The 22874-nt window shown below is 47.3% G+C and overlaps 1 protein-coding gene and 1 long non-coding RNA gene across 2 annotated transcripts in view; one reads left to right on the top strand and one right to left on the bottom strand.

Moving 5' to 3' along the window:
* The window catches only part of PARP1 (poly(ADP-ribose) polymerase 1), a 30003-nt gene extending 10964 nt beyond the window's left edge, over positions 1–19039 (bottom strand). The window contains exons 1-13 of the mRNA NM_205263.3: positions 18819–19039; positions 17767–17929; positions 16979–17097; positions 15711–15925; positions 8446–8542; positions 7005–7121; positions 6322–6498; positions 5739–5880; positions 4084–4224; positions 3465–3707; positions 2605–2673; positions 1694–1826; positions 333–528 (exon numbers count right to left, since the gene is read on the bottom strand). Coding sequence (NP_990594.3) covers positions 333–528; positions 1694–1826; positions 2605–2673; positions 3465–3707; positions 4084–4224; positions 5739–5880; positions 6322–6498; positions 7005–7121; positions 8446–8542; positions 15711–15925; positions 16979–17097; positions 17767–17929; positions 18819–18938 — 1932 coding nt within the window. The 5' untranslated portion in view covers positions 18939–19039. The remainder of the gene's footprint in view (positions 1–332; positions 529–1693; positions 1827–2604; positions 2674–3464; positions 3708–4083; positions 4225–5738; positions 5881–6321; positions 6499–7004; positions 7122–8445; positions 8543–15710; positions 15926–16978; positions 17098–17766; positions 17930–18818) is intronic.
* Positions 19040–19278: 239 nt separating this feature from the next.
* Positions 19279–20915, top strand: LOC107052966. The gene is made up of 3 exons (XR_001465825.4): positions 19279–19358; positions 19526–19599; positions 20335–20915. It is a non-coding gene; the product is annotated as an uncharacterized LOC107052966 (long non-coding RNA).
* The last annotated feature ends 1959 nt before the right edge of the window (positions 20916–22874 follow it).

Below are 22874 nucleotides of genomic sequence, written 5' to 3'. Positions count from 1 at the left end.
ATTGGGCTGCATAAGATTCAATTCACCACTTGGGAGGATTCTGAATGCAGAAAACAGATGAACTGTGCCTATTTTAAATGAAATAAAGCAGGGAGTTCCCAAAATGACTGCTTACTTCATCTCAAATTAACTGCTATAACATTAAGCAGAGTAAACAAGAATAATTGTCCTCCCAGTAGTCTCCTTGCTATGCTAACATTAATAATTTGTGCAGCAAAACCCCTGCACGTCATCCCTCAAGTTTGTTAAAGTGTCAATGAGCACAGAAGAGAAGAGTTACAGGAAAGCAGCTGAGCAATGCTCCACCTGGCACAGGGACATTTAACAGTTACCTGTCCATAATCTATTTCCAGTGGGTAGAATTTTTTGGGATATTTAGTGAAGTTCTTTGAATGCCAAGAATTGCCAGTTTTCTCTTCGTACAAATTTAGGAAGTGTTCAACAGCATCTTCTTTTGATGGCATCTGCTCCAGCTTGTTACTCCCAATGACAGTGCCCACACGACCCCAGGATCTGAACACCCAGTACCTAGAGAAGTGAAACGCAAGAAAAGAGCAGATGTAAAGGCTCTGGCTCTATAGATCTCAGTCCAAATGAAACCGATTCTGCAACTGTGAATCAGCCATTTGCATGTCGTTAATTTAAGGAGAGATATTCTGTAAGAAAGCAACAGAAGAGCCACCACAGTGCCTATGTCCAACAACAGGTGTAAAGAACACCTGCTGTAAATACACCAGATGTACAGCTCTGAAGATGAATGCATGCACAGCAAGAGAGAAAAGGGGAAAGAAAAAAAGAGGCTATTACCACTTGAGTCAATATTTTACAAATACACATCTTCAGACTTTTCAGTTCATGTATTTAGGGAAAAAAAACAACAAAACAACACGCATACTTAAGCCTGTGATTCAAAGTCACAGAGTACAGATTCTTAGGGACAACAAAAATAACTGAAGTATTTGTTTTACTAACATTAACTTGGGTAAGCTTCAGCTATCAATTCATTTTTTCCAATTTGTCAGGCAGAGAAGCACAGGTGTTGATTCTCTGTGCTTCTCAGGACACTCCATGTCCTAAATCCAGATCCAGATACAAGCTCCAAATACAGGAGCTAGCAACATCCCCCTCAATTTCTGTATCTGTTATCAGAAGTGTAACCACTGGACAGATCCACCACATTTGATGACAATCACCTCCTGACCCTTTCACTGCATTTTGCTAAGTGTCACTGCCCCTCCAGGTCAGAACTACACTGTGGTGTTAAGAGACAGAACCTGGCTTTGTTTCCCAAGATCACAGCTCTGCAATTAGAAGACAAAATTAAGTTGGAGAATATGAGGAAGATTCCCAACATCACAGACTTCATGAGTGGGGTCCTGGATGTTAAAACAGAAAAACCTTCTGTATTTTCATGGGCTGCTGTCAGTCACAGAGCACTGTGACCCTCCTGCTGTCTTCTTAGGACTGGGTTAATTGGATATCTATTGTATGTGCCTCACACATATGCACAAATGAACGCTACCAGATACAATTCAACAGCTGCCCCTCAGCCTCCCCACCTTTTAAAACAAACATATCTATCCATAACTCCTTACAACAACATTTTACTCATTTTTCGCTTCTTTAGAAACCAAAAATCCAGAACTTAGGAGAAAAAAAGTGAACAGACACTTCTGGGGAAAACTGAACTCACCTGCTCTCTCTGTCATCCTCCAGCAGCTGCAGTTTGTAATAGGAATTTGTTCCTTTCACAATATCCACTAGGCCAAGAGTTGCACTGAAAATCTTCCCACCTTTTTCAAAGACATGAGCAGAATCCTCCAAGCCTATAAAGAAGGCACAGAATTAGAGCACAGAGGTTACTATTTTAGGTTTCTTTCCTACATTCATGCTCACCCACGTTTCAAAATTGTGAGAAAATTAACAAAATATCAGAAAGAACAGTGGTAGCATGCTCATTAAAATCTATTTGAAGCTTACTTGTCAACACATTGCAGGTACATGCTTTTAGGTACACTGGAATGAACCTCAACCCTAACTCGAGAAAAATTGTACATTTGAGAAAGGACAGCCTAGAGTCTAGCACTGCACACTGCATGACTGGCTAGAATTCTCAAGAGAGAGAGAGCTTTACAGGTGTCACATTAAAAAAATGGACTGACAAAACGAAGGCTGGACTTGGATGCAGTACGAATTCTAAGGACAACTTCTGTACATTATCAATTTGGAGAGTAGCATCAGTTGCCCCCATTCAAAGTGTGTTGAGGCAAATGCTTATGCCAGACCCACAGCCACTGCTGCCTGAGCCTTTAGCCACTCCTCTAACGTGTTTCTGAAGCTGAAATATGAATATATCTTAGTTTAAATCGACCTCCTGAAAGGTGCACTAGAATATTCTAGAATACCCAAGCTTTAAGTGTCAATCAATAGCCTTCCTTTGATAGTGAGAAAAGCCATCTTAAGAATTCCACTTCCTTTTACAGCGTCCTTAACTTTTACCTTAATGACTGCAAACCCTTCCACAGAAAGATAAAAATAAGAATGCTGCAAACAATCATGCATCCCGAAGACTTCGGTGAAGGCTCAGCTATTGTTCTCACTCACCGGAATCAGGATCTACTGCTGCTCCACCTTTAACTGTTAGCTTCATTTTCTTCTCAGACTTGCTAGGTCCTGCAGGGATAAGAAGTTAATTTTTTCCAACACAGGCAATACAGTTTGAGTTGAATCAAGATATAAATTCCCAATTTGCATAATTATTACCTTAATGAGGCTTCAAATCAGATTCCCAGCATAATACCACCAACGCTTCAATGGCTTTTTACCTGCCTTTAGCAGCTAATTCCCAGCTGCCATCCCCCACAAGGAAATGAAAACCAAGATCTCTCCAGATAACATCTACCTTCCTTCCTCCTGACCCCAATATCATTTTTCCAACTACATGAGAGATAGAAGACATTTGTGGTGGTATTTAAGTGAGATTTTAAAACTTCACAGGGCATGTGGGACATTCAGCACTCTTGGAGATCCTGCTGCTGTTAGTCTGGCAATAACACGGAACTGAATGACAGAAGCTAAAAGCTTGGGGGCTATGGAAAAGAAGTTGAGCATATCTAATGGTTTTGTTCACTTTCCAGCATGAATAATGCAAGCTTACTGTAGCAGTTGTGAAGACTACTGCACGGTGGAGATGGGCTGACAGTTGAATACATGATCTTAGTGGTCTTTTCCAACCTTAATAATTCTGTGATTCTAAGAGTGCCACTGAGACAGAACCCATCAAGAGACAGCTTCATACTCACTTAAACCTGGTCTTACCTAAAGCTTGATTATTTAAAATTTACTATGAGGGAAAAAAAGTCAGAGAACTCTAGGAAAGGATGAGGCTAGACTATACCCAGATTTTCTTTGTGCACACAGAGCATTAAACAAGCCCCTGGAGAAACAATCACTTCGTTCTTCACCTTGTTCTTCTTTGACCTTCCCAGCACTCTTCATATTTGCAGGCTTGCTGCACTTCCCATCCACCGCCACCTCCTGGTGCTCCGTTTTCACCTCTGCACCCCAAGGTGAAATTGCATGGAGAGAGAGAAGCTCCTGAAAGCCCTTGCTGGAAGATTTCACATCCTTAAGAAACTCCTCTGAGACCACACGAACTTTGGCATCCTTCACTTCTTCCATCTTCTTGCTCATTTTCTCCACCTCCTCTGCAGATGCAGGAAAGGGAGGAAAACAAACAAACAAAAAAACAAACAGTGAGGTTTCAAGATTTCAGCCTCTAAGTCTGACAACAATTCAGGACTCTGTAAAACTGAGGAGATGCACTTCCACCACGTACAAAGCTGCCGACTGGACTAGAGCAGGAACACTTACATTATACTTGACTGGTCCAGCCTTTATGGCACAATCCACGTGATTACTTTTTGCTAGGTGAGTAAAACTCAACCAACTCACGTTTCCTTTTACTCTTCCAAGACCACATGCATGTGCAAATGCACTCCCTAACCCAAACACTGACCCACAAAGAGCTCTAATCAACTACATGCATCCAGTGCTAGAAGTGACCATCCCCAGGCTGCTCACTTTGTGTGCTGATGCACAGGGTGGCCTTGTTAGCTGTTGTTGTCATCTTTCCTCCCAGCTCCTCCACAATATTCTTCACTTCCTCCTTGTTCTTGGACAGCTTTCCAAGAGTCAGGATCTTCATGTTGGTCAGTGGTTTGTCTAGGGGTTCAGAAACAAAATGGCACATTAGTGTCAAGCAGAGTCCCCCACACAAATAATGAGCACAGAGACAGCATCCCACACACTCAGAACAATCAGCACAGCCTGCAGGGAGATGAGTCCAAGCAGGTCTGACTAATGAGTGGGAGAAAGCTCCCGTTCTCTAAGGGAGATGACAAAGCCCAGCACATACAACAAGCAGAATGAATGGAAGGCTGGAAAAGATGCATATGTGGGCACATTATTTGCCTGCATTTAGTTGTTGTTGCTTTTGTTAAGTCTGCTTCAAAACTGTCTACCAGTGACTTTGCTCAGCCTCCTTCTTCATCTGATGACTGGACAGCATGAAAGGTCCTGCCTTTTCAAAAGGAGATCTGTATTTGAGGAGCTGGAGAAAGTTTGTCTCTCAAACAACAGCATTCTCACATGTTACAATACATTTTAGTCTTCATTTTACAGACAGTTCAAAGTTGGAAGCTGGCTGAATTATGCAAGCCCTGTAACAAGCAAACTGGTAGGCAGCCGAGGCTCCATTACTTCATAGTGTCAACACTGATGCAATGAGCTTTGCAATGCAGGTGGATTCAGGGCACAGTGAATATCTGAAAGCTTATCTGCATTTCGAAAGATGACTGCTATTAATTCTGGTTCACCAACTGAAGGGTTTGTTCCCCCCAACCACCATCTCAGACACAAATGAGTTAGGCTGCTAGCAAATGAAGTAAGCTGGGCATAATTCTAGTCAGTAGTTTGTATTTACTTTCAGGGCACAGTGGAATGGGAATCAAATTGCCAATTAAAATAATGTGATCTGGCTAATATTAGCTAGATAGAATTACTCTCACCCTTTTCACCAAGCAACAACGCCCCCTTGCTCCCCCAACTACAGCCAGGGCTAAATAAACTAAATAAGTTACAGTTCTTAGTGGGCAAAGCACATCACTAGAGGATGCAACTTGTGCCAGCGGCCTATGTGGAATTACTGGAGTTGAACCATTTGCCAATTTGCAGGTTGGAGACAGCACATCTGTTTTTGCACAATGCTAGTCAGCAGTTGTTGAGACTAAGTACACAAAGAGGATTTCAAACAACTTCTTGACCTTAAAAACCTAACACTGGGTGTAGAATATAGAAGCTGATCCTGAATGTTCCCCAAGAAACCAAGTCAAGAAGTATTTCACAGCAGGTCTCACTTGGGACACAGGCCTTTAACTTTCTGATTCATTGTGAACACACCATCGAGAAATACTCAAAATGATTTGTCATTAAAAAAAAAAAACAACAAACAATAACCACACACACATGAAAAAACAACAAGATCCCAAGCATGTGTGCCCAGTGTGCCAGAAAAGGGCCTTCCTTTGCTAGGAAGAGGTAGCACGTGACACTGCAATTCTGTTTCCTACCAGGAGAGCTCAGACTGCTCAGGGGTAAGAGAATAGCAAACAGCACGCCTCTTCAAGGGGCCCGTTTGGATGGGAATGGCATCACACACCACCCTGAACTCCACTGACCTTGGGGTGCAGTGACAGTCTCTGTCAATGGAGCGGATGCAGATGGAGGCGGTGCAGAGTTCACAGTTGCAGCCTCAGGAGGGAATATCCTATCCTGCTTCTTACACTTAAATTTTTTGAGATAAGGAATCTCACGAAATTCCTGTGGGATAGAAGCATGCAGAGTTTAACAACAACAAATACTATTATAAAATTTAAAAGCCAAGTTAAGCACCGGCCAGATTGTATCATTTACAACAGCTCTCAAAAGATTTCCAAGATACTCATATTAAGATAGGCAAATATCCACTTAATTGACTCAGAAACCAAAGCTAGAGGAGAGTAAATGACAGGTTTCAAATCAAATCAGCAATATCTCTTTTAATTTAGTGTTACTGGGAAGAGGGATGGCTTTGTTCTATATTAACTGCTCCTCGAGGGATGCAGCTGTGACAGGATTCCCCGCTGTCACAGCTGCTGAGCACTGCAGCACACTTTACTCTCCAGCATCCAACACTGACTGCTGCTTATCTAAACTACTCACAGGAGGAAGCATCAATTAAGAAGCATGCTTCAGATCATCATATTTACAGTTAACACCCACCTTCGGGATTACCCAGTCTTTCCTATTGGGAGTCTGTGTTTTAGCCACACACTTAGTCCAGGCAGTAATGTCCCCTGAGCAGTAGTATGCATCGCTCTTGAACACAAACTGCCCTTTACACTCCTCACAAGGAAGCAGAGCTCCAAACGCCATCCCGTCTGCCACTCTGTCCAAGATCTGAAACAACAAAGAATACAAAACTGGGCATTCAGGAGAGCATAACCCCCACACAGAGCCTGACTAGACAGCACTGCTGGAGAGGGAAAGAAGGAGACCTACTGCATCTGAGCACAAGTATGTAGGTGGGAACGTAGGCTCAGACAAGCCCCAGTTTTCCTGCCTAGAGATCTTCTCGGCCATTTTGAGTCTAGACACTTCCCACATCTCCTCCCACGCTCCCTACAGTCTTAATAAACACAAACACTTCATGTGACATGTGGCTCTGAAAGAGAGAAACCTTTTGCAAGTTACACAGGCTGAAATGTGACTTTTTTAGAAAGCGTGCCAGAAAATAACTAGAAAATAATGCAGTTTTTGCTTCCTTTAGCCTCATGTAACGGTTAGAAGGAGGCAATGTGAAGCACCACAGCCAATCTGCTTTTGCAGAGCCAGTGACAAAAACATGGATCAGTTGGGACACTGAAGACCCAGCAGACATGCAAAGTGACTACAGATCAACTTACTGCATTCTCCCCTGAAGGCACCTCCTGCTTGTTGGCGATCAGCAGCTCTTTGAGGTCATTCGTGGAGCAGACCTTCCTCAGCTCATCCTTGATGCCCCAGATCAGCTCTGTCTGCTCCTGTGGACGAAACCTGTCAGCTTAGCTATTTGCAGTCACTGGGAACACCCCCGTAACTGTGGGGTTAGCATCAAGAATCAGCAGCTTCACCATAGGGAGAACCACATGTTTTATCCAAACAACTAGATCTGGTCTTTAAAGCCACATGCTTCAGATTTCAGTATGAATATATACACACGATAGCTTTCAAAAGTACTCTCGCAAGAAGATCACAAGGGAAAGGTTGGCTCTACGGGATTCTGTATAAACCAATGCTTCTGCATTATATATGTGAGCAGAAAGACTGTGGGACAACTTTTATGGCACTACCCCATACAAAAAGATACAAGTTTTTGTAGCAAAACAGTTAGCTTTTAGGTGGAGCAGAATCTGTTTCTACCACACTACTACTCTCAGTGAGTTCCCAGCCTCTGCAAACGTCACCAACCCAGTTCTGCCAACAGCAGGGATAGCACCTCATTAGAGCCTTGTATTAAAGCAAAAATCATAAATGCTGGAACGCACTGTCCTTATTTTAAGACACTCAGGTGTAAGAAGTATTTCTACTAGATAAGAAACCTGGAATGGCCCAGATAAGCCTGTGCATTCTTTTAGGCCTTTCTACAAAAGGTGAAAGGGTTAGACAGAAAAGAAACATCCTAAAGAATCGGATCATGTCATTTTCTTTACAACTCCACTAAGTGTTAAGCTTTAGCAAAGCTGCTTGTTATTTTTTTTTTTCCTTGGAAAGTACCTATGCCAAACTTCTAATGAATATAAAATTCTTAGAGCCCCATTAGGAATTCTTCCCACAGTATTCCAAAATTAAAAGGTAGAAAAGCTGCTATCTATCACACTTTGTACTCAACAACTGAACGCTGCTTCTCATAGGGTGAGAGAAACACAACTTCTCAGTAATCTAATTCCACACTTCACCATTGCTTAATTTTTTACAGTGAGCTACTAATTGGTCACCAAGCTCTTCTGAAACAGTGCTCGGTATCAGAGCTTCAGCCACCACAGTCAGATGAAACGGAAAGGATCATGAAAGCAGCTTCTCTGAGAGAGAGGAGTTTAACCTAATCTATTTAAATCCAATAAGCCTAAGTCCTAGAGAAGTTCCTTCCTGTATTTCAGGAGACAACAGCAGGGAGAATCGCCTTCAGCAATGGCTTTGCATCAGGCCACCTCCTGTGCCAAGACATGAGGACCAGCTGTACTGCAACTCTGCTTTGTCTAGGCAGCAGGTACAGTTCCTCTCCAGGTACCACAGCTCTTCAGTTAGTGTCTGACACTGCATTCTTCTAGCAAGGCAGTTTTTTGGATCTAATCAGCTAAAACTCACCTTCAGCTGTTTTTCCTGCTTTGATTCTTTTTCTTTTTCTTTTCTTGATTTCTTTTTTGCAACCACATTTCCATCTACCTCTTCTCCTTTTCTCTTTCTAAGAGAGAAAAAAATAAAGAGCATACACACTGAAAATAAGTTATTTAAATGCCTGTCCAGCCGTTAAAATGGCTCAGATTACTGACTGCTGATATCTGCAGAGACTTGAATAAGTGGCAAGACCACTTTTCAAAATTCCTCAGTGCTATATCACAGACACGTACTCGGCTCTGAAACAACTGCCTCAATTAGATCAGGCACACTTAGAGGCTTTCCACAGGATAATTATGATCTGGCAAAACAGCCCATAAAATGCTACAGCATTGGGAATTGCAGGCATATTCAGCCACATCTGTACTAGTTACTCCAAAGGCATACTCAAGATCCACGAGCATACACTCTCCACATATGAGAAGGGGTAGCAATGAATGTTATGACTACCACAGAATCATCTCAGAATGCCTTGGGTTGGAAGAGACCTTAAAGGCAATCCAGTTCCAACGCCCAGCCATGGGCAGGGCTGCCACCAGCTCAGGCTGCCCAGGGCCCCATCAAACCTGGCATTGAGCACCACCAGGGATGGGGCACCCACACCTTCTCTGGTCAGCCTGTTTCAGTGCCTCAATGCCCTTTGAGGAAAGAATTCCCCACTAACATCCAACCAAGATCTCCCCTCTTTTAGTTTAAAGCCACCCCCTCCTTGTCCTATCACCATCAGATCACGTAAAATGTCATTCTCTCCTGCTTATAAGCTCTCCTGAAATACTGGAAGGCTGCAGCAAGATCGCGCCAGAGCCTCCTCTTCTCCAGGCTGAACAATCACAGCTCCCTCAGCCTTTCTTCATAGGAGAGGTGCTCCAGTCCCCTGAGCATCTCTGTCCTCCTCTGGACCCTCTGCAATCTCCGTGTACTGGAGGCCCCATGCCTGGACACAGTACTTCACACAGGGCCCCACAGGGGTAGAGCACAGAGGAACAATCCACTCCCTGCCACCCCTCTGTTGATGTAGCCCACAACACTACTGGCATTGTGGGCTACAAGTGCATGCTGTTGGCTCATGTCCAGCTTTTCATCTACCACGACCCCCGAGGCCTTTTCTGCAGGGCTGCTCTCAGTGAATTCTTGTCCCAGTCTGTTCTCATATCTGGGACTGCCTAGACACAAGTACAAGATCCTGCACTTGACCCAGTTCAGTCTCATTGGATTCTCATGCATCCACTTTTTCAGCGTGTCCAGGTCCTTCTGGATGGCATTTCTTCCTTCTGTTGTATCAACTGCACAACATAACTTGGCACCATCCGCAAACTTGATGAAGGTGTACTTGATCCCACCGTCTACCCATAGGTAGGATATCACTGCATTAGAGCCTTGTATTAAAACAAAAATCACAAATACTGGAATGCATTACCTATCAGTAAAGATGTCGAGGAGCACTGGTCCCAAAATAAACCCCCAACACGCACGACCAGCCTCCACCTGGACGTAGAGCTGTTGACAACAATCCTCTGGCTGCAGTAATCCAATCAACTCCTTAACCACCAAATAATCCACTCTTCAAATCCATATCTCTCCTATTACATGGTCTTTCAGCTGAATCAACAGCTTGATTTTTCAGCTAAGACAGTGCATATTGAAATAAAGGCTCATCAGACCAGTTGAGATGCATCCCAGAGTCCTGAGGGAACTGGCTGACATAGTTGCCAAGCCATTCTCAGTGATATTTGAAAAGTCACAGCAGTCAGATGAAGTGCCTGGTGACTGGAAAATATGCAAAGTCACATCTATGTTTAAGAAGGACATAAAAGACGATGCAGGGAACTACTGACCTGTCAGCCTTACCTCAGTGCTGGGGAAGACCATGGAAGCTCTGCTAAGGCACACAGTAGAGAAGAAGGTAATATAGGATAGCCAGCACAGTTTCACCAAGGCAGGTCCTGTCTGACAAACCCCATTGCCACTGGTGTCATCGATCTGTACTTCAGTAAGCAGGTCAGTACTGGGACCAGTGCTCTGTAACATCTCCATCAGTGACACTGACAGTGGGATTGAGTGCACTCTCAGCAAGTCTGTGGATGACACCAAGCTGTGTGGTGCCGTTAACACACGCAAGGAACACAATGCCATAATGAGACCTATACAGGCTCCAGCAGTGTGCCCAAGAGAACTTCCTGAGGTTCAACAAATTCAAGTGCAAGGTCTTGCACCCGGGTTGTGGCAATCCTCACAATCAGTACAAGATGAGGGGTGTAAGGATGGAGCACTGCCCTGCTGAAAAGGACCTAAGGGTACAGGTGGATGGCAGCTGGACATGAGCCAGCAATGTGCCCTTGCAGTCCAGAAAGCCAACTGTATCCTGGGCTGCAGGAAAGAAAAACATGGCCAACAGGGTGAGGGAAGTGATCCTGCCCCTCTGCTCTGTGCTGGTAAGACCTCACCTGGAGTACTGCATCCGGATGTGGAGTCCTCAGTACAGGAGAGACATGGACCTGATGGAGTGTATTCAGAGGAGGGCCACAAAAATGATCCAAGGGATGGAACACCTCCCCTACAAGGACAGGCTGAGAGAACTGGGGCTGTTCAGTGTGGATAAGAGAAGGCTTCAGCGAGACCTAATGGCAGCTTTTCAGTATCTATAGGGGAACTGTAAGAAAGAAGGGGACAAACTTCAGCAGTGTCTGTAGTGATAAGACAGAGGGAAATGGTTTCAAACTAAAAGAGGGGACATTTAGATTGGATATAAGAAAGGTTTTTCCAGTAAGAGTGGCGAAGCATTGGCACAGGTTTACCCAGAGAGGTGGGGGACACCCCATCCTTGGAAACATTCAAGGTCAGGCTGGACAGGGCTCTGAGCACCTGATCGAGCAGTAGGTGTCCCTTTTAGGGCAGGGGGGTTGGATCAAATGGCCTTTAAGGGTTCCTTCCAACTCAACCAATTCTATAACAGCAAATGTAATCATTTTACTAAGAGAACACAGGGAAAACAGATACTTCCAGGTAGTTTCCCTTCAGACTGGAATTGACTCGGATTTTTGAAGCCAGGTGGGAAGAAGTACCTGCCTGCAAAATACTCCCAGGCTGACCATGGTTCCACGATGTACTATGGTGCAGCTCTGTGTGAGGAAATTTACTGTTATTAGCTGAACCATTACAGCTGTGCACAGAGAAGGTACAGAAAACTTTGCTCAGGAAAGACGGGAAAAGAGAGAAAGCCAAACAGAAGACAGGGATTTTTGCAGGATTCTGGATAAGACCCCATAAGAACATTCAGGTTTCCAGAGTCACATCGCTCCCTTGCTCTCCCTGTATCAGTATCAATAAATCATCCTCAGTGCACGTTCTCATTACAAGGAAATAAAATGAAATTTCACCCCATTTAGGGAAGATGGGTCTGGAACTTGAAATAGAGCATGAGCACAGCTTGGATGTTCCACTGCATTTTGACAGAGTCACATTTAAAAACATCAGATATGCGTACTTAGAAGGAAGCCTAAACTGTGGCTGATGGGTAGGTCAAAGTTAACATTCTCAATTGCTCACCTATTCAAAATACTTCTTCCTAAATGGCACAAACAAGAAACAGCAAGGCAAGACTGGATGCAGTACATGCACAGCCATGCTTTCAAAGGTCCCCAGGCCAGAGAAGAGCACTCTTCTCCCTTTAGCTGCAAGATCCATTAGGCGCAAGCCCAGAGCATCCACTGATCACTGCAGCACCAAACACAAAGTGCTCACCATGCAAATCACAGATCCTGGCTGTTTAACCAAGTCACAGGCACACAGAATAATCAGGGAAAAACACACCAGCATGAGCACAATGCACACACTGCTGCACCTTCCCAAGCCAGAGGGCTTCATCATGCAAGTATTTAGGATGGGTGCCCAAACACTGTGCATCTGCAGTATCTCTCCTTGGCAGGCTGAGAGCCATGGTGCCTCCAGCAAGCCAAGGCTGATGGCTGTGCAGCAACTTGCCTCCAAAAGGAGGAAAGCCAAACCACTGGAAGGCAGTCACCCTGCTGAGAGGCCCCTGGACCAAGGGAAAGCATCCAAGTCCCAGCATGGATTTGTACTTCTGGCAGTTTCTCAGAGTCAAGGGGACAGCGGGTTGCTTTGCCTGTACACAACAGCTGCCATACCTGCTGCAGCCAAACTGCAGAGCGAGAGGGATCATACAGATTGCAGAGAGCTGTATAGCTGGAAGTTTCTCACCTTCTCTCCTGCCCCGTCTATGCCCAATACAGAAAGCAAACACTAATTGTTATTTTGTACAGCTTCAAGAAGGGATGGACAACAGTGAATTCATCTCCTGTCTGTCCAAAATCGTAAATTTTACAACAACTAACAAAGCAGACACTTGTTGACACACACTCCTTTCACCTGCCATCATTGGGACCATACACTGTGCTGCTAACAGCAGCAAGGCGCTGCTACATACAGCCTTTCCCCTGCTGGGGAAGGGAAAGCCTATGCACTCAGCTCGTACAGTCTAACAGCTTGCTTGGAAGACTGGCACTCACCAGACAACACAAAACACTTTTCACCTTCCTGGTAGATACAGAACTACAAGATCCACTCCAACTTTAAAGAGAGGATGATGAAGGAGGTGAATTGGCCCACTCCCAATTGGCCCTTCCTTACCACCTACTTCATTTTTCATGTTCTCAATGAAAACAAAGATGTAAGGACAAGTCACAGTAACCCTGGACAAAGCAAGCACCTGATATAGGAAGGAATTAGAATCCCCTTCCTCACTCTGTAAAGCACTTCCAGATTGTTGCTGACATGAGTACTTACCCTCTGCTTCAGATAATCTGTAGCTAATTGGGTGCTGCCTGACAACACCTCCAGAATGAGGCTTTGCTACTGTAATCAACAGCAGTTCCATGCAGGGGAGGGTCTGCATGAAAGCTAGGATCCTTGCAGGAAATCTTCCCATTTTTGTCCTTCAGAGGGAGGAGATTTTTCCATCCCACTCTTGGTAGCCTTGCTCAATGCCTCAGTTTCACTCACCTGCAACATGTTATGTGACATTATCACTCTTATGCAAAGGGCTGACAGAGCAGCCCCAGTCAGAGTGCCTCTGCAGAGCATCGGCCAGATATGCAGAAGCAGCAGATGAATTTGGGTATGTCATTTCCAAACTGCAAACAGCCGACTAGATGTAATTTGGATGCAGCACAAGTAGAGATAACTAAAGATCACTTTCAGAATCTCACCTGCAGCAGATGCTCTGATACTGTTTCTGCAAGAAGCTGCAATTTCTGTCATTAATACCTGTTATCCGACTGAATGCACAACCTAAACAATGGGAGGCAGCTGCACCTCATTCAAGCTTCCATGCTACTTCCCCCCCCACCTTTTTCTTGGCTTCTTCAGAACTCCATACCTTCTTGGCAGACAATCCCCAGGTAGGAAGCACGCCCACACCACTCCATTCGTTCCACTTATTTACACTCCCACTCACTCTGTTAGCTCCGAGACAGATGGTCTCTGCCAATTCATCCTTAATACCCTCAGGTCAAGCACACAGCCCAAATGGTAGAAGAAAGGTGATGGCTCACAAGAGCCAGTCAGCACCCTCACAGGCAAGGGGCTTGTTCATGCAGTGCTTAGGAAGCACGAAAGGTGGCATTTCCTACTGCTTTGCTGGCATAAGGTCCTGGTTCACGTAACCCTACATCACCACACTAAGCTTTTTTCCAGTGCAATTCTAGACTTTTATTTACACAGTGACTTGGCAAACTGTCCTGTGGCCTATCTTTGCAAAGCCTTCATATTTTGAATATCATCCCAGAGAGTGGCCCAGAAACGCACAGTCAGGGCAGAGAAAAAACAAAAACAAAAAACAGTCAAATCTCTAGTGCTTCGCTGAAGACATGGGAGAAAGTTACTAATAACCTTATTAAACTCATTCACTGCCCCAGAGTGAAGTAGAACACAAAAAGCTGCAAATATGTAAAAACTTGGTACTCCTACCTATATCCTACAATGCACACAGAAGGCAGGTGCCTACTATGTGAGAGGAAAGCAGTCCCGGATAACTCAGCAGGGTGCAAAGAGTCCCAGCCTCCAGCAGCTCAGGGGACAGGACTGAACATTAGCATATGGGCCCATGAAAAAGCATGTGCATGATACTGCAGAACCCTCCCCATAGCATCAGCAGTGCTGCTGAACACTTCCAGAACAACTGCTTGCCAGCCAAAAATCAAGCATGTAAGTTGAATAGCAGCCTCTTAACATGCAGACCAATTTATGCAAGCTCTACTCTGTTATCTATAATCAAAACCGACGCTGATACTCAGAAGCTCTGAACCATGCCCATCAACCACACACTTATACAGAACAAAAACTGACAAAGGTTGCACAGATTTGACATAACTGTATCTTTTCAGTGCCCACTGTCAGTCTCACTGGGCAGTTTCACAGCGACTCCTTGCAGAAGTATTGCTGAATTCAGTCTAGGAAGTACATGGAGAAGCCCAACACCTTACAAGACAACACTGTTCCTGTTTGTAGAACCCAGTGATACTTTACGCTCCCTCCTTCACATGTAAAATGCAACACTGGCTTGTGTTAACAGATGTGATGCTAGACAAAGTCACTTCAAACACAAAAGCCTTCATAAACTGAGAAAGATCAACCAGAACTAGCAAGCCACCTGGAAGGGCTTCTCTATCAGTTCAACTTCTGTTAAGAGCCTCCATTCAAAATTTCAATGCAAAGCAATAAGGTTTCGTCTGTCTATCACAAAAGGTTTAGCAAACAAAAGCATCCAAGTCTAAGCACCACGCAGGCAATAAGAACTGTTATCAGACTCTGCATGTCACAGATCAGCAGCTCACAGATAAGATGTCAAATCAATTCTGTAACAAGTGGTTAGGTCAAAGAAGCCAAGGCTGACAACAGCATCACACAAGGAGTGCAGAGCCTGTATCTGTTTGCATCACATACACTTATGGCTGAAAACCCCACATCAGTTCTCAAAGGCACAGCTGCCACCCTCAGCCTTCCCTCAACACAGTCACATGAATAAGCAGACTGCAGTCTGCCAGAGATGGGGAATCAGCCCGCTGTCACCTGCCCTAATGCCACCGGAGAACCACATCCTCCTACAAGCACTATTCTTTTAAGACTGAGATAACAAAGCCACAACGTGTTCATCACAAGTATATATGAAGGCAAATGACTGTTCCTTGAAATCACAGTTCACTGCATTCCCCACATACCCTTCAGTCTTAGTAGCTGGTAGCTGTTTCTTCAGAGTTTCTTTATCTTCAGCTTTCAAGATGCTGAAACCCAGGAGCTGTGTGGCCCCATATGCTGGGAGGAAGCCCAGCTCTGCCCGGCGGCTGACGAAGCAGTCCGGGTGGTACCAGTTATCGATCATCCCCAGCTGTGGTTTCTCAGGATGCACCATCTTCTTGGAAATCCGAATCTGGCCCTGGGGCAGGTTAAAAAGACACAACAACAATTGTTAGGCTGTTCTGGGAGGAGCAGGATGTTAGTAAGCTCATTACCAACACGATGCTTCCTGTACACCTGCTAAACGCCAATAGTTCCTCTACCAAAGCCTGCAACAACTGTCCAAACCCTTTCCTTACCGCTCCATTGCTTTCACTAATACCTTGTCCTAGGTTGGAAAAACAGCCTATTAAGTAACTTTCTGCTGAAAAAAGAACACTTGAAACAGGTAATTCTGTAGTCTTCCCTCCTTCAACTCCCTGCCAGTTAACCGGAATAAGCAAAGGTCACATCACCAAGATCCACGGAGGGGACGCTGAAAGCTGACTTTATGTCCTTATCAGTCAATCTTTACTACAATCTCATCCTCTGCAAGTTATTTTTCAGATGCATGAAGAAGTATTTGGCTTAAGTGCTTTCAGACTGCAATGCTTCACGCTCCAAGGGACTGCCTACACCACAGCCACCAACATTTCTGCAGATACAAGTACACCAGCACTGTCATGCAGTCCTCACCAACTGCACAGAACTGGCAACTCTATTCTCACCTATCAGAAGCTCACGGCTTCACTTTACTGACTGTCTCTAAAAATAGGGCAACGAGACAAGCTGAAATATGGGGCAGCATCATTAATTAGGTGTATTGCTCTTTTTGCCTGATTCGTACACTGCACAGAAACAAAGGAGGAAGAAGAAGCTAACATCTCTGCAGTGCTTGAATAAGCAAAAGACACAGTTAGTGGTGGCTTTCTCACTCTTTTATTCTAACCAAATATGCTGGCAAGCAGCATTTCAGTCTGCTGTAACGTTCACGCAAAAGGAAGCATCAGCAGATCTGAAGTCCAGGCTCCAGTGCCTGAGGCATGCCTTTATGTCAGCCTTCCAGGACACAGCTGCTCCTCAGACATAGAAAAGCAGCTCTGCAACTGCCTTCCAAGTGCAGCATATATAGGATGCAGCTACAGGAGCTTCTGTTTGAACTGAGACCAGTGGGAGAACAGGCAAGATGGAGAACTAAAGAAAAGCTTTTTACCTTTTCTATTTTCTGCTCACAGCCTTTGCAAGTACTCCTGTTAGACTTGGCATACTCTGCAGCAAAGTCAGTTAGGCTCTTCTCAGCCTTGCCACCTCCTTCCTGGTCCCCCCCTTTTCCTGGAGAGCAAAGGTAAATACACAGCTTCACAAGGCACCCTCCCTCCTTTTTTGTTTCTTCCCACCTGTTCCAGATCGTTAGCAGGCTGCATTAATAAACCTCTGTGTTCTGCTTCAAAGCAGAACCCCTCTCAAAATGAAAGTCACTTTGAAAGAGGACAGCTTCCTTTTTTTTTTTTTTTCTGAATTATTAATACACTTCATCAGCCAGACATCAACCTGAAAGTGCACAGCACCCTGGTTTATGCAGTCACCCGCTGGGTTTGGTCTGCTCTGTACTCAGACCGCCCCATTTCTCCCTGGCTCAGTTCATCACTTAATGGCTCTACCACAAGCACGTGCTGCAATGGCAATGCTGTAAGCAATGCATGCCAAAAGAGTATTAATACCAAAGAACTGAAAACAAAATATAGCCTTGATAACAAAAAATATTTGGCAATATGTCTGCCAACTGCATCCGTCTTTCTTCCCCCTCCCCCCCCCCCTTCCCCTCTGCATTAAAACCAGTCTGGATCACACTGCTAGCATCCTGCCTCTGGAGAGCGGAGACACCACAGCAATTCTTCTGACACCATTTGCTGTAGGGACACAGCCATTAAGTAACTGTAACAACAGCCTGAGAAGACAGAGCACGGTTCCAGCTCCGGACATCAGGAGAGCTCTGCTTACCTCCTGCAGGGCCTCCGGTTTCAATGGCCTTCTTGATTTTCTCCTGGTCCTCCCAGCGGAGCTCAGGGAAGCCATCGATGTCTGTGTGGGACACGATCCGTGCCCGCTTCCAGAAGCAGCTGTAGTGGTGCCAGTGAGGGACTTTGCCATCGAACATGGGCGACTAGGAAAAGCACACGAGGCTGAGGTGCAGCAGCTGAGATCCAAGCGAGCGCGGTGGGGGGGGGGAGATGAAGAGTATTTGGGCAAACGCTGGCCACTGGCCTCGCCCCATAAGGGCCACAAACATGACACAGAGTCCCCACGATGCCAGGGGAACACCACAGCCTCCAGCAGGACAGCACCACAGCCCAAACCCCGCAGCTCCGCAGCACCCCGCCCCGCGCTGAGGGAGCTGTGCTGGGCTGACTTCGAGCCGCCAGGTCACAGCCTGGCACCGCTCCGGCACCCAGCAGAGGGAACGGCACGGCGGTTTGGCACCAAGCAGCGCACGCAAACGACCGCGGCGTTAATAACAGCCGCCGCTCGGCCAGCGGTGCTTCCAGCGCGGCTCTCCCCACAGGCTGCGAGCACACGCCTACCCCGCGGTACCACAGCGAGCCGCTCCGCGCGCCCGAGGCCATACAGAGAACTCGCGGGCGGCACATCCGTGGAGGAGCTCACGGCCGGGTCGGATGTGGCCCCGGGCAGCCCGAGCTGGTGGGGGGCGGCCCTGCCCACGGCCGGTTAGCATCCCTTCCGACCCAAAGCGTTCTGTGCGTACCCAGAACTACCGGCCCGAGCCCGGCAGCGCGGCGGGGGAGCGCGGCGCCGCATCCCGCAGACAAAAGGCGGAGGAAGCGGGGCCACGTGTGGCGCCGCTCCGCTCCGCTCTCCTCCCCTCCATCGGGCGCCCCGCGCGGGGTCGACGCAGCGCTCCCAGCCGCCCCCCGGGCCGGATGCGGGCGCCCCTCGGCGCTGTGAGGCCGAGCCCCGGGCCCGCCGCTCTCCGCCCGCGGGACGACGACAGCGGGGCCCCCGGCTGCGCAGCCGAGCGCGGGGCCGCGCCGTACCTGCACCATGAGGGCCAGGCGCAGCGAGTCCTTGGCGATGCTCTCGCCGCACTTCTTGCACGACGCCCGCCCGCTCTTGGCGTACTCCGCGCGGTACGGCTTGTCCCCCGTCTCCGCCATCGCCGCCGAGCTCGAGAGCCGAGCCCCGAGCCCCGAGCCCAGGCACGCCGAGCCGAGCCGAGCCGAGCCGAGCCGAGCCGCGCCGCGCGCCCACCGCAGGCAGAACTAGCCGAGCGTCGAGCGCCCTGCCCGCCCCAGCGCCCGGCCGCCATCCGCCGCTCGGGCAGCAACTGGGCATGTCTGACGGCGCCTGGAACCTTCCGGTGCGATGCGGGGTATCAATGGAGGGGCGGGGAGCGGCGGTCCCGTGACGGAGGCTGGGGGCGGGGCCTCCTGTGTTCCGCTCCCCTTGGAGGTGATACCCCGTGAGGGCAGCAGGGGGCGCTGCTAATACAGCCTCGCCGGAGAAGCGCCGTGGGAGGCGCTGAAGTTCTCCAACCCGTCGCGAAGTAATTCCGTTCCTTCGATGGTGACCCCGGGGTCAGCGCCCGGCTCTGTCTTGCTCGCTCCCCCACATATTTCCCGGTCCCCCGAGATTCGTGCCTCGGGGACTTCCTGCATGCCGTTACCCCGGGGGGAATTCTGCTTCCACGAATGTGTCCAGCGCCTCTGAAAATACTTCTTGTTTATACGGCATTTATTTATAGGGTTCCTGCAAAGGAGGAATGGCTCCCTGGTGGCGTTCCCTCCCGCTCGGGCCACTACATGAACACTGTTGGAGGTAGGTTTTAGTGGATTTTCTTATTAAAGGGAGGTTCTGAATGAGTCCAAACCCGGTGCTTGAAAGGATCAGGCTCAAATTGGTCCATTGGGACCCCCCCATTGAGATCTCCCCACTGGGACACCCCCACATCTGACCCCTCCCCACTATCGGACCTCCCTCCCCCCATTGAGATCTCCCCTTTGAGACACCCCCACATCTAACCCCTCCCCCATTGAGATCTCCCCATTGGGACACCCCCACATCTGACCCCTCCCCACTATCGGACCTTTCCCCCCCTCCCCATTGGAACCCCCCCATTGAGATCTCCCCAGTGGGACAGCCCCACATCTGACCCCCCCACACACCCCCCCACTGGGAGGCTAGAGCCTCCAGATCCTCAGAGCTAAGTGTTGTTTATGGCCAGTACTGACTGCTGGTGCATACAGTGCTGTGCTTGCCAGGAAAAGCCGTGTATCACATACGGGCTCCCTGCACTGTGCACAGTGGCGTAGGTGAGGAAAGGCATCCAATTATTAGGGCTGATCTGCAGGCTTCATCATAAATATCAGGATCCGCGGTACTCCCCTTAAAGCCTCCCTGTCTGGAGCCATGTGATTATATAGGAATTCCACCCACACGTTCTGACACCCCCAGCAGAATTACATTTTGACTCCAGGGCCATGTGACACTAGATTCCTCTGAAAGCCAGGGCGGAACTGAATCATATTCCCTGTCTGCATTCTGTGAGTGCAGGTCCCGGGATGCCACCACACAGCTCCATGTTGAAGCAGGACCGAGTGCTTCCCCTCGCACTGTGCTGACGGTGCCTTGAGCACCGAACCCTCCATACTGTGTTGCACTGATCTCCATTTCTGATGCATGCAAAGATGCCTTCTGACAAGTTTTCCACCCTGTGGAGCATCTCATAAAGGGTGAGAAAATGTTGGAAGACTACCCTACATAGCCTGTAGGGCTAGAACTGTCTTTACTCGGGTCTGGATTTGTTGCTGGGGGAGACGATTTAGTACTAATTGAGAAATCTGTACGGAAAAGCCCTTTCAGTGCTATGTTATCCTGTCCCTATGGACGATTTGTTTCTTCCGTGGTGCTGCACACAATCGCTATGGCTGGTATGACCTTGTTTGCATGTAGGCAGCTGCCTAGGTGCAACAAGTGGCTGTGGCTCAGCTGTGCCTTCCCTCATCGTGCAAGTGATCAACCCCCTGACATCAGCCAGAGCACTCCAATGGGAATGGGATGCAAAACCACGCACCCCACATCTACCTGTCACGCTGTCTTTTCTTGCCACAGAATAAATGAAAGGGGTTATTCCACTCTCTGTGAAAGAATGTGTCTCCTACCGTGGCTCCTGTGCAAGGGTATGGTTTTGGTGCCTAGAGCTGCCTGGCACTGAGGGACACGGTTAGTGGGCACGGTGCTGACACGTTGATGGTTGGATATGATGTTCTCAGTGCTCTTTTCCAACCTTAATGGCTCTATGATTCCTCCTCAGCAGTCCTGAGCAATTTTGCATTACGGTCCAGCACAGAACTCTCTGGGAAGCAGCTCTGATGGTTTCCCCCCTTTTTAGAAAGCTTCTTTAAATAAGCTTCTGTTATTTTAGCATTCCAGATGCATGGGAAAATGGATGTGGGAAGAGGCGAGGAAGGAGATGTTGGTGGAGGAGAAGCAGTATTTCAAATCAACTGAGAACTTCGCTGAGCAGCCTCATCTCAGTAATTCAGTGGCAACATTACAGGGGTGTGACTTGCACATCTGCATATTAGGTCACAGTCTAAAGTTGATATCAGAGAGCCCAGCACAGCCACAGTACTTGCCATAGTTAGCATCCGAATGCTTGCCAGGCGCTGAGCTTATTTGCACTGACATTACCCACGGGTAGAAATACTGTGCTATCATCCTTGTTTTACAGTCCCCGTGTGGCAAGTGAGGCACAAATGACTGTTTGATGAAATTAGAGAGTGAGAAATTAAAAAAGGGTGAGAGGAAATTTGTTCTTCTGGCAGGTTAATTAAACCACAGAGTCTACAGCCAGAGGCAGGTGTTGTGGCAAAGCAATGCTGAAAAATTATTTAGAGTTCTAATTGCAAACATGAAAAGGGACATAACACATTGGACTTTGAAGGTTAAACTCATACCTAATTAATGATGATCACGAGGAGACATAATAGAGGGAAGGCATGATTGTAAGTCTTACTGCGGGGCCTTCCGTTGAGATGCTCAGTATGGTGAGCTGGGGGTGGATGAGCATTGGCCAAGTGGGCACCTGTGGCCCTTTCTTGATTTCTGCTGCCTGCTGACATGAGCAGGAAAACCACCTCCGGGCAAAAGGCAGAATGCAGGTCTCCAAATCTGGGTCATCCCGTATCCATTTGGTCAGCCTTGGGCAAAACCATGGAAGATTCCTTTCTGGGCCACCCGCATTTATATGTGGATGCTGCCCAGAAGCTCGTGTCCCCACTTGAGTTCCCAAGCACCTTCTTTCACCAGGTGGCGATGGTTGCATGCAATGATCCTAGTGGTCTTTTCCAACCTTAAAGTGATTCTATGACTTTATTCCACCACCTCTATTTATGAGGCAAAGGCTGGACGTGCATTTCACATCTGGATGTTCAGATACTCTGCAGCTCTGCCCAGGTGAGCGGCAGGATTTGCTTTCTGGCCTTCGAGCACCCATTTCATGGCAAATTCCACTAATTCATTAAGTGCAACTAATGAGCAGTGGTAGTGGAGGATACTCCATAATTCACCACACTCGGCCCTTGGTGAGGACGATTCCTGCTACACTGGCAGCCACATCCTCATTGCCCCCCTTACAGACTCTGCCTCCTTCCCAGTTGCCTTCAGACACAAACCTGTCTGGGCATCTGATGTATTCACAAATCTACCAAAACAAATCAAGCCACCTAATTCAGATGTCTCGCATTTTTTCAGGGTTCTGGTTAAGATCCCTTTTACACAGTGTGTGATTGGTAACAATCAGACAGAGAGGGAGGGCTGGAAGCAGACCCCAAGAGCCCTCACTTCTGCTTTCCTCATCTCAGAACACTGTCAGCACTGAGTGCAAACCCTCCAGTGTTGCTCTCATGAGTGCAAACCAGCTACTATCACGTTGCCTTCATCTGCTCTGCGCTTGTAGACAAACTGCACAAAGCACACCAGAGAGTTAAAGCATGCCGTGCAGCGATGACATAAATTAGAGAAAGCAGCAATGGAAACAACTGCTTGATAAATACATCAGCCAAAAGCAACACATTTCAGAGCAGTATGTC

The sequence above is a fragment of the Gallus gallus genome, chromosome 3 (assembly GCF_016699485.2).
Source record: "Gallus gallus isolate bGalGal1 chromosome 3, bGalGal1.mat.broiler.GRCg7b, whole genome shotgun sequence".
Classification (NCBI taxonomy): domain Eukaryota; kingdom Metazoa; phylum Chordata; class Aves; order Galliformes; family Phasianidae; genus Gallus; species Gallus gallus.
This window is presented reverse-complemented; position numbering and strand designations above follow the sequence as displayed.